The following is a 12,044-nucleotide window of genomic DNA, read 5'->3' on the forward strand; positions in this document are numbered from 1 at the left end:
CATGACACTATACACACGCAGCTGTGTCTGAGTGTGTATATCGACACACCTCTGCCCATAATTATGCAAACAGACACACACTCACACACATATAGTATCTGTACTACTACTACACACACACACACACACACACACACACACACACACATGCACAACGCCAGGACACCATTCCTTTGTTCTTCGGAACGAAACACACCTCTTCAGACAAACAGACAAAGGGAGACAGAGGTAGTAAGACAAACAGACAGACATGCATGCCAAGGTCAAGGCTAAGACAGGGTCTTCAGAGACAAGAAACCCAGAGATATGTAAGGGGGGGGGTGGAAGAGGGAAGAGGGGGGGGGAGAGGGATTTAATCATTGTAGCCTATGTTTTTGAACAGGTATGACATGGATTCGCCGTAGTGTATTCTGCGAATAGCCTCAACCAGCATCACGCTAACATCGACTGTCTTGATCTTGTGACACTGTAGCTTCTGGATGTCATGGGGTATTGTGTTGGTTACAACCACCTGCACGAAAAGAGAGAGAGAGAGAGAGAGAGAGAGAGAGGGTGATAACAAAATGAAATGAAATACTGCAATCCTTTGAATATCGTGGGGGGTTACGTTCCATAACTGTCCGCAATAGGTGGGCTTACGCATCATAATCACTATTTAACATCCGTTTTTCCTTGTTGGCATGGGTTGGACGGTTTGATTGAAGACTGGTGGACCAGGAGGCGACACCAGGCTCCAATCTGATCTGGCAATGTTTCTACAACAGCTGGTTGCCCTTCCTTGCTTTTGACATGCAACCGGCACGGGGGCCAGTCAGGTGGTCCTGGTAGTTATCACATTTGGATAGTGCTTTTTACATGCCACCAGCTTGAGAGCCAGTCAGGGGGTACTGGCATCGGCCACAATCGGATGATGCTTTTTATGTGCCACCAGAATGAGAACCAGTCAGGAGGTACTGGCATCGGCCACATTTGGATGGTGCTTTTTACATGCTACCAGCATGAGAGCAAGTCAGTGGGTACTGGGATCGGCCACAATCGGATGGTGCTTTTTATGTGCCATTAGCATGGGGTAAACCTATTTTGTGAAACATAATCATTTTTTAATATATACTTTGCATATTTGGATTATATTTGCTGGCCACTTAATCATTCATTCTTATAGAAGAGTAGCGAGCTGGCAGAATGGGAGGATATATATATATATATATATATATATATATATATATATATATATATATATGTCCTTGTTCTCTTTGTATCGTCTATCTGGATGTTTTGCGTTCTTGTCCCATTTTGTATTATATATATATATATATATATATATATATATATATGCATACATGAGGGGGTGCTGAAAGGTCCCTGACTTTAAGAGTGTCACGAAAGACCTAGTTGGAGGTCCAGGGTTCTGAGTTCTTTTACAAACACTTAGGGACCACTGCAAATAAAGGTGTGAATCTGAGAGGGGTATATGTTGAATAAAATCGTAATTAACTGATCCTCCTGTATTTTCGTTTACCCAAAGCCAGGAACTTCTTGGTATATACTCTTTGTTGTGCAAGGATATATACAGAATATAACTGAATCAGCTGGTTATTCCAAAAGAGAGAAAGGGAAAGAAAAAGAGAGTGAAATAGAGAGAAAGAGAGAGGAGAAATAAAAAGCAAGAGAGAAAAGGAAGAGGAGATAAAGAGAGAGAGTAGTGCCACGATTGAGCCCTGAAGCATACAAACCTCATCTATAGGAGATTCTTCGATAAGTTTGGGAGCATCTGACGAAAGAATGCCATGCGTGGCCATCACGTAGATTTTGTAAGCACCTCTGTTCTTCAAAGCCTCGGCTATTTTCACAAATGGTCTCACTTCATCCACCATATCGTCCTGCAATAATACACAACATAAAGATGTCAGAGAATTAACAAAAAACAATTAACGAATAAATGTTTGTTTTGTTAGTCAACCATTTCGTGTTAATTTATGTTCCAAATACCAGCTTAACCAGGACAAAGTCATTTGAATAAATTCTTCATTACTGCCAAAAATTAATTGAAACAAAGGCAGCGTATTTCTACAGAAATATGGTAAAAAAAGGCGTTAAAGTGATCTAAATTAAAACCTTCCAGCAAAATTTCCAAAAAACCAGTTTAATTACGACAAAGTTAATTGAAACAAAAGCTAAGAGAAGGTTTAAAGTAATTTAGATCAAAACTTTCCTTCGAAATTTTATATTAATTTATGTTAATTTATGCTCCAAACATTAGATTAGTAATGACAGTTTTACTAAATTCTTCGTTATTTTAAAAATTAATTGAAACAAAGGCAGGGTATTTCAACAGAAAGATGCTAACAGAAGGGTTAAAGTGATTTAAATCAAAACTTTCCTTCAAAATTTTATGTTAATTTATGTTCCAAACACCAGCTTAATAATGTCAAAATTAACTAAAAAATTTTGATTGGAAGGTTTTAATTGAGATCACTTTGGGATAAGCTAGAATCGAAAAAGGTTGTTGCAACCTACCACAATAATGGCGATTCGGCCTCCTACGTCACCAACCACATTTAGAGGGGGTTTTTCTTTGGCTTGTAGCACTGCAGAAAAGACAAACAGACAGACATAGAATGTGTGTATGATAATGGTGAATATTTGTAATGATAATGATGATGATGATAGTAAGAACATCTACAACGGAAGACGTACTTGGCAGGTACTCCAGTTCGTAGATCAGCCGGCCGCGGTCCTGACCAGGTAAGGGGGGTGAGTTGCGGCCGTCCTCGCTGTTAGCCTCTTTCTCCTCACCATGGATCACAGCAATGCCCAGGCCTAGACGCTCTGCATACGACGTGACACGCTTCACCGAATTTGCGTTGCGGGAGACGATGACGGCATTACGGTAGTCTGGGATCTGGAAACAACAGAGAAGAAGAAACGGTTGAAGAATTTGTACAAGAAATATATACAAGTGGCGCAGGAGTGGCTGTGTGGTAAGAAGCTTGCTTCCAAACCACATGGTTCCAGGTTCAGTCCCACTGCATGGCGCCTTGAACAAGTGTTTTCTACTAGAGATTTGGGCTGACCAAAGCCTTGTGAGTGGATTTGGTAGACAGAAACTAAAAGAAGTCTGTTGTGTGTGTGTATATATATATAAAAAGACGGAAACTGAAAAAAGCCTGTCGTATATATGTATATATATATCTATGTGTGTGTGTCTTTGTTTGTCTTCCCAATATCGCTTGACAACAGATGGTGGTGTGTTTACGTCCCTGTAACTTAGCGGTTCGGCAAAAGAGACCGATAGAATAAGTACTAGGCTTACAAAGAATAAGTCCTGGGGTTGATTTGCTCGACTAAAGGCGGTGCTCCAGCATGGCCGCAGTCAAATGACTGAAACAATTAAAAGAGTAAAAGAGTATATATATATGCACACAAACAAACAGCAAAAGACCCTCCAGTTTATGCCAGGGGTGGTAGTCCCTTACCGATTCTATGATGTATTGAATGAGGAACGGTGATGCCCTTAAATTGTCTACAGGAACATTGAAGAACCCTTGGATTTCCTTCTGGTGTAGATCCATTGTGATGATGTGCGTGAACCCTAGGACAGAGACACAGAGAAAGACTTTTGAAAAGATGGAGCGTGATGTGCATAAAATAGGGGACAGCAAGCCAAAAAGGGGTCAATGAAGAAAACGCTAAACAACAACATCACCAACACACTAGATTACAGCATAATACAAGAGAATAAAATTCCTACCTGATCTCGACAACATGGTAGCCAAAAGCTTACAAGCAATGGATCCTCGCTTCCTCATCTTACTTTGTTGTGAGTACGGCAGGTAAGGTAACACTCCGACTATGTTCCGAGCACAGCTCGTCTTACAGGCGTACGAGATAATCATTAGCTCCCATATGTCGTTGTTGACTTCCCTGTAGATGGACAGAAAAAAGATGTTTGTAGACTGAGTGAGTGTTATATACATTAATTTGTTAGACAGATAGACAGACAAGCAGACAGACAGATAGACAGACAGATAGATAGATGGATGGATTGATGGATGGATATATAGATAGATAGGTAGGTAGATAAACAGACAGACAGAGATAGATAGATAGATAAACAGACAGACAGACAAGCAGACCGACAGTTAGATAAACAGACAGACAGAGATAGATAGATAGATAAACAGACAGACAGATAGACAGTTAGATAAACAGACAGACAGATAGATAGATAGACAAATGACTGAGACCTTCGGCAATAGGATGCGCTTGAGAAGAAAACCCATCAAGCCAAGTGAAGTCATAGTTGTGACAGATATGGGTGCCATGCAACTGGCACCCATTACACTCTTGGAGTGGTTGGGGTTAGGAAGGGAAACCAGCCATAGAAACCATGTCAAATCAGACTGGTGTCTGGCGCAGTACTAGCAACGGCCATGCTCAAATGGTGTTTTTTATGTGCCAACTGCACAGGAGTCAGTCCAGCGGCACTGGCAACGACCTCACTTGAATGTTTTTTCACGTCTCACTGGCACAAGTGCCAGTAAGGCGTGACTGGTAACGATCACGCTCAAATGGTGCTTTATACGTGCCACCGGCATGGAAGCCAGACAGCTGCTCTGGCAATGATCACGTTCGGATGGTGCTGTTAGCGCTCCACTGGCACGGGTGCCAGTCATCGAATTTGGTTCAATTTCGATTTTAATTTCACTTGCCCCAACAGGTCTTCGCATAGCGCAATTGGGACACCATAGCACACACCGGAGAGACCCCGCCACACAAACACACTGTACATCAGAGACCACCATTACACACGCATATCCTCATACCAGAGATCACATACTTACTTTGTTGCTGTCTGAATGATGTAGACATCTTTGCCTCGGACTGATTCTTTGATTTCAACATTGGTTTCTGCAAAGACACACATACAAATATTTGGTGAGTGCTTTCTTTATTTATTATTCTTTATTATTGTTATTATTATCATTATTATTATTGTTATTTTTGTTGTAAGCATTTAGTACCTGGTATGGATGCAGGATTAACAAGTTTGCTTCATAATCATGTTGTTCCAAGTTCAATCCCACCACACAGCACTTTTGAACAAGCGCCATCTAATACAGCCCCAGACTGACAAAAACCTGAGGGTATAATAAAAGACTCTTGCCTAAGGTGTCACACAGTAGGACTGAACCTATAACCATGTGGCTTAGGAACAGACTTCTTACCACATGTATTTAATGTACATAAATTGTTTACACATTAATGCATTATTTTATAAAGAAGTTCTTTTAATATAATTAATTTCAATTTAAGAAAAAGTAATTTTTAATTATCGTGTCTGTATTTATTGTGATATAAAGTTTGCTTCTCAACTACATCGTTCCAGTTTCAGTCCCACTACATGGCACCTTGGACTAAAGAAAAATCAGGTTAACCAAAATCTGAGGCTATAATAGAAGACATACAGGCTTGTCCTTTGCAGGTGCCGGTGCCACTTAAAATGCACTTGTGCATTTTATATACACACACACATATATATATATATACAGAGAGAGAGAGATAGACAAATAGATAAAGAGATAGACAGACGGACAGATGGATAGATATACAGAGTGATAGATAAAGAGATAGATAGATAGATACACAGTGATAGATAGAGAGACAGATAGATAAAGAGATAGATAGACAGACGGGCAAATAGATAGATACACAGAGTGATAGATACAGAGGTAGATAGACAGATAGAGAAATAGATACACTGACAGACAGACCTGTAGATAGACAGAGAGGTAACTAAAAGGTATGGCACTTACCTCTATCACTCTTGTGATACGCCCTCATGTCTCCCAGCTTGATACCGAGACGGCTATACAAAGAAGAAGAAAAAAAAGTATAAAAGACATCAGGACTGTGAGAACAGAGCTGCTACACAAGCAGAATAACAAACACGGCCTATGGTTCCCTATGCTGGTGACATGTAAGGAGCACCACCCAAATATGGTCGATGCCAGTGCCTCACCGACTGGGTCCCATGCCGGGGTGGCACGTAAAAAGCACCATCCGAATGTGGTCGATGCCAGTGCCTCACCGACTGGGTCCCATGCCGGGGCGGCACGTAAAAAGCACCATCCGAATGTGGTCGATGCCAGTGCCTCACCGACTGGGTCCCATGCCGGTGTGGCACGTAAAAAGCACCATCCGAATGTGGTCGATGCCAGTGCCTCACCGACTGGGTCCCATGCCGGGGCGGCACGTAAAAAGCACCATCCGAATGTGGTCGATGCCAGTGCCTCACCGACTGGGTCCCATGCAGGGGTGGCACGTAAAAAGCACCATCCGAATGTGGTCGATGCCAGTGCCTCACCGACTGGGTCCCATGCCGGGGTGGCACGTAAAAAGCACCATCCGAATGTGGTCGATGCCAGTGCCTCACCGACTGGCTCCCATGCCGGTGGAACGTAAGAGCACCCACTACACTCTTGGAGTGGTTGGCATTAGGAAGGGCATCCAGTTACAGAAACCTTGCCAGATTAGATTGGAGCCAGGTGCCCATGAGCCTGGCTAGGCTTTAAAAAGGGCGCATTTATTTTATTTTAGTGCGTGAGTACTATACGACTACTATAGCCACAATGCCACAAACCTGGGGCTATAGCCACTAATACTACTACTATACTATACATTAGATAATGTAGTCCTAGATACACTATGCCTGAATAAAAGATGGGATGGTCACAGCTTGAACGTCTTTGATTATAGGTCAGTCTGGATCACGACTGACCTGGGGTTAAACAATAACAACGACATTACGATCCTTCAATCCGTTCGTTAGACAAACACAGACGAACGTCTCCCCTCCGCTTCCCCCCATCCACCTCATATCTTAACACAAAAGCCGGAGCCACCACGTGGGTGCCCTACATTCTTATTAAAATCGTTGTCCCCCCCCCCAAAAAAAAACATTCTTTTATTATAGCGAGGGATGCGTTAGACCAGGGGTTTTCAAACTTTTTGACTTGCGGACCCCTTTATATTTCAGGCTTTACCTTAGGGACCCCATTATAAACGCTTATGAAATTTACACATAAATATTTGCTTAAAATAACATATGTTTTTACATTTATTTATTTAACAGTATTTAACAAATAGGTTTATTGTCAATTAAAAGATTTCGATTAAAAAAACATATATAAAATCAAATTGCCCATAAAAAGTATTTGCTGTCCACGGACCCCCTGTGGTCCGCGGACCACAGTTTGAAAACCCCTGGGTTAGACAACGCTTGTCCCCCGATAAGTTATTACCTGAAAAATAACTGCTACTGCTGCTACTACTACTTCTAATAATAATAATGATTTCCTTTATTTGCCACAAGGGCGAAGGATGAAGGGGACAATGCAAAGATATGTGTTGGGGTTTACATATGAAATGATAAAAAAATAGAACCATTGTATGCTTAGCATACAATGGTTTAAAAAGAAAAACGAAGTGGTGGGGAGAATGATGGAGACGTGGCCCTCCTGATACGGGAAGGCCTCTAGGGATAATCGCGGAACCCCACTGTCCGAGATTTGCCTGAAACCCCGGGAGCAGGTGCCCTCTCCGATTCAAAGGATATATTATTTTTGCCGTTTACGCAACTTCCACCCATAATAATAATCCTTTCTGTTGGAGGTAGAAGGCCTCAAGCTTTTGGGGGAGGAGACTAGTCGATTACATGGATATATTATTTTTGAACAAGAATGTTGTTGATAGTGACTTCGCCGTTTCAGCCATGGGTGGATAATGAATTAACTGGTTTACACTCCGGTGTCAATGTCAACAACATTCTTGTTTCACAATAAATTTGTCCTCTACAAAATAGCGTTAACCCATTAGATTAATGCATAATTATTTTTTATTATGGATACAAAAACAAGCTTACACACACACACACACATATATATATACACACACTATATATATATATATACACACCCGATTTCGGCCGACACATTTAGGCGGGTGAATTTTTTGCGCGTCGTTTATTCATGCACAGAAATCGCGGTCAACGTGAAACACCCGCGCAAATTTTATCACTGCTTATAGATATGTATAATCATACATACATGTATACACACACACACCAGTATGTATGTATGTATATATATATATATATATATATAATGTGTGTGTTTATTAATATTTAACAGAACGCAGTGACTTAAGGTCCGAATGTTTCGTACGTTGACACATATGTGCGTGTGTTTGGTAAGTACCAACGCACGAAATTCACGAAACTTGAGTCACTGTTGCTTCTGCTAAATATTAATAATAACATACACACAGACTCATATTTTGCGTTCTATTTTTCCTGCTTGCACCAACAGACCTATATATATATATATATATATATATATATATATATATATATACACACACACACACGCGCGTAAACACATACGGACACAGATATATGCATACAAACACACGCATAGATAATGGTAAATATACACGCACATATATATGCATGTGTCCACCTACATAGACACATATATACACGTTTCATACACACACACGCACGTATACAGATAAATACATAATCGAGGTACATATACAAAAGTGCGCATATCTATATATGTATACACACACCTACGCACAAAGTACGTATACAAACATATGTAGGCAGAAACACAAACATATACACACGCGTACACACACACACATACTGGTATATACGTGGGGGGGGGGTACTGAAAAGTTCCTGGCTTTAAGGGTCTTGCGAATAGCCTAATTCTATAGAGGCCCAACTTTCTGAGTTCTTTTACTGAAGGACCGCTCCAATAGTTGTGTCAATTAAATGATCTTCCTGTATTTTTGTTTACCCAAAGCCAAGAACATTTCTGCACAACCTTCGTATATATATATATATACACACGAGAGGGTGCTGAAAAGTTTCTGGGCTTTAAAGGGTGTCGCGAAAGGCCTGGTTGGAGGCCCGATCTTCCGATTTCTTTTTGCAGGGCTTAGAAAAACTGAAGGACTGATGCAGTAAGTGGGTGAATTTGTTGAATAAAATCATAATTAACCGGCCGATCGCCCTGTATTTTCCTTTAACCATAGCCAGGAACCTTTCAGCGCCCCCTTCGCCATATATATATATATACATATATATATATATATATATATATATATATACATACATACACACACACATAAATATATATATATGTACACACAAACGTGAACACATAGGTGTATATATATATATATATATATATATATATACATACACATACAAATATATATATATATATATATACATACACACACAAAAAAATATATATATAGACACACAAACGTGAACACACAGGTGTGTATATATATATATATATATATATATATATATATATACATACATATATATATATATATATATATATATAGGTATGTATATGTCTCTACTCACTCTGCTATAAGCTGAGCCAAGCCGGGATGCGAATTCCCTGCCAGAATCATCATGGGTCCTTTTTGGCCGAGAGAGCCCAGGTTGGAGGGCCGCGACACCACAACCTCTTGGCATGCCATCACACCAAACTACAACGGTACGTTAATTTTTATCCTCTGTCTTCTCCCTATACAACAGGGGGGTAACCTTAGCAGTGATGGTCGCGTCTGGAAGCAAGCTAGACCTCTCTATATATAGATATATAGATATGGAAGAGGAGGTAACTCCTGTCTACCTGGTCTGATGAGAACGGAAGTGACGTCAGGTGAAGTTTTTATTGAAATGTATTTTCGAATATATTTCTATTTATTTATTTATATTCGCTTTGATTGTTGTCTTTATTGTTGCTTTTTGGTTGTTATGGCATTGGCGGGATGGTGGTGGGAGAGTTGTTGTTGTTGGTGGAGGTGGTGATGGTGAAGACGAGGGAGATAATTATGGTGGTGGCGGTGGCGAGCTTCTTGTCCTAGTTCTTGCAGGGCCGTCTTAACAGCATTAACAACGTGCCCATGCCTTTCGCCGGTACTAATATATTGTGATGATAATGATGATGATGATGATGAGCATGGTGGTGGTGTGACGGCGTGGTATTATTTCATGCTGGAAAGCGACGAGCTGACAGGATCAAGGCCAGATTTGCCTTTCGGTTTTTCGGACTCGATGAAAAAGAAAAATTTTTTAAATACCAGCTGAAATCAACCATTCCTACTGCCCTAGAATTTGAAGCCTTAGGCCTACAGCAGAAAGGATAAAACTGGCAAGATGGCAGAATCGTTAGCGCGCCGGGCGAAATGCTTAGCGGTATTTCGTCTGCCGTTACGTTCTGAGTTCAAATTCCTCCGAGGTCGACTTTGCCTTTCATCCTTTCGGGGTCGATAAATTAAGTACCAGTTACGCACTAGGGTCGATGTAATCGAGTTAATCCGTTCGTCTGTTCTTGTTTGTTCCCTCTATGTTTAGCCCCTTGTGGGCAATAACGAAATAGGTATTTAGTCTGTCTTTACGTTCTGAGTTCAAATTCTGTCAAGGTCGACCTTTCGGGGTTGATAAATTAAGTACCAGTTAGGCACTGGGGTCGATGTAATCGACTAGTCCCCACCCCCAAAATGAATTTGAGGCCTTGTGCCTTCAATAATTTTTTTTTGTTTACTTGTTTCAGTCATTTGACTGTGGCCATGCTGGAGCACCGCCTTTAGTCGAGCAAATCGACCCAGGACTTATTCTTTGTAAGCCTAGTACTTATTCTATCGGTCTCTTTGCCGAACCGCTAAGTTACGGGGACGTAAACACACCAGCATCGGTTGTCAAGCGATGTTGGCGGGGGACAAACACAGACTCACACACACACATACATACATATATATATGTATATACATATATACGGTGGGCTTCTTTCAGTTTCCGTCCACCAAATCCACTCACAAGGCTTTGGTCGGCCCGAGGCTATAGTAGAAGACACTTGCCCAAGGTGCCACGCAGTAAGACTGAACCCGGAACCATGTGGTTGGTAAGCAAGCTACTTACCACACAGCCACTCCTTAATGATCATATAACTTGTTTGACATTGCATTTTTATTCTTCTCTTCCGCTTTGCAAATTCAGTGTGTGCACATGCACATTGCACATTCATGCCTCTCCTGCCAGTTCCTACTCAAAACTGTTTACAGATGACAACCATCTCGTGAACCAACGGTCATCGAGAAACTCACCCTTGCACACATAGACACACATGTATACACCTAAATTCATGCACATACGCCTCTTAGCTTCATAAATAAGGGAGTACACACAACACAGTCTTTGGTTAATTATTTATTTGTACAAAGCTCAAGAAATACTTAGAGTCGCTCGCTTTCGACGAACATTCCGGCGACAACTGAAAGAAAAATGCAAACATACGTAACATATAATACACAATGTGTGTGTATAAGAGTGTGCATATATATATATACATATATACACACACACACACAATATACAGTATATATATATATATATATATATATATATATATATACACAGACATACAATATACAGTATGTATATAGACATATATGTTAATTAGCTGTTATGTAAATAGTTTATTAAGGTTTTGAATACATAATTTGACAGAATTAGTATATCTTGTGCTAGTTGTGTGGCGCTGTGGATCAGCAAAGAATACGGTGGCTCCACTGTTGTAATTTGCATGTCTTAGCCATACTTCAGACTGTCTTTAAATATATATATGTGTGTGTGTGTGTGTATGTATGTAGGTATGTATAATAGTATACCCAAGATGACAAAAATGAGTGTTTATCTTTTTTTTTTTTTTAATCATGAAGGATGATATGCATAGTTATTCAAAATGTCTCCTGATAGTCCATTGATAAATTTACATAAATATTTGTTTGGCTTTTTTTTCACATTCTTTTCTCATCCATTTCTGTCTTTGCTTTTTCATTTTATTTATTATACTTTTGTTGCTTTTTTCTCTGTCAAAATTTCATCAATAGAAAAAGTTTTAATTGTGTCCTGAAGAATTTCTTCACATTAATTTTTTGAAATGATGATAGGA

The 12,044-nt window shown here is 40.2% G+C and overlaps 1 protein-coding gene across 1 annotated transcript; it reads right to left on the reverse strand.

Annotated features, from left to right (window-relative positions):
- Nucleotides 1-233: 233 nt before the first annotated feature.
- On the reverse strand, nt 234-9,685 carry LOC106880436 (phosphoribosyl pyrophosphate synthase-associated protein 2). Its single transcript, XM_089345441.1, has 9 exons — nt 9,449-9,685; nt 5,817-5,869; nt 4,845-4,911; nt 3,752-3,924; nt 3,477-3,592; nt 2,698-2,902; nt 2,518-2,588; nt 1,734-1,880; nt 234-511 (listed from the first exon to the last, which is right to left on the reverse strand). The coding sequence occupies exons 1-9, from the start codon at nt 9,565-9,567 to the stop codon at nt 353-355; spliced, it is 1,110 nt and encodes a 369-aa protein (XP_089201567.1). The 5' UTR covers nt 9,568-9,685; the 3' UTR covers nt 234-352.
- Nucleotides 9,686-12,044: the final 2,359 nt, after the last annotated feature.

Source organism: Octopus bimaculoides, chromosome 29, assembly GCF_046866305.1.
Source record: "Octopus bimaculoides isolate indiv1 chromosome 29, ASM4686630v1, whole genome shotgun sequence".
Lineage (NCBI taxonomy): Eukaryota > Metazoa > Mollusca > Cephalopoda > Octopoda > Octopodidae > Octopus > Octopus bimaculoides.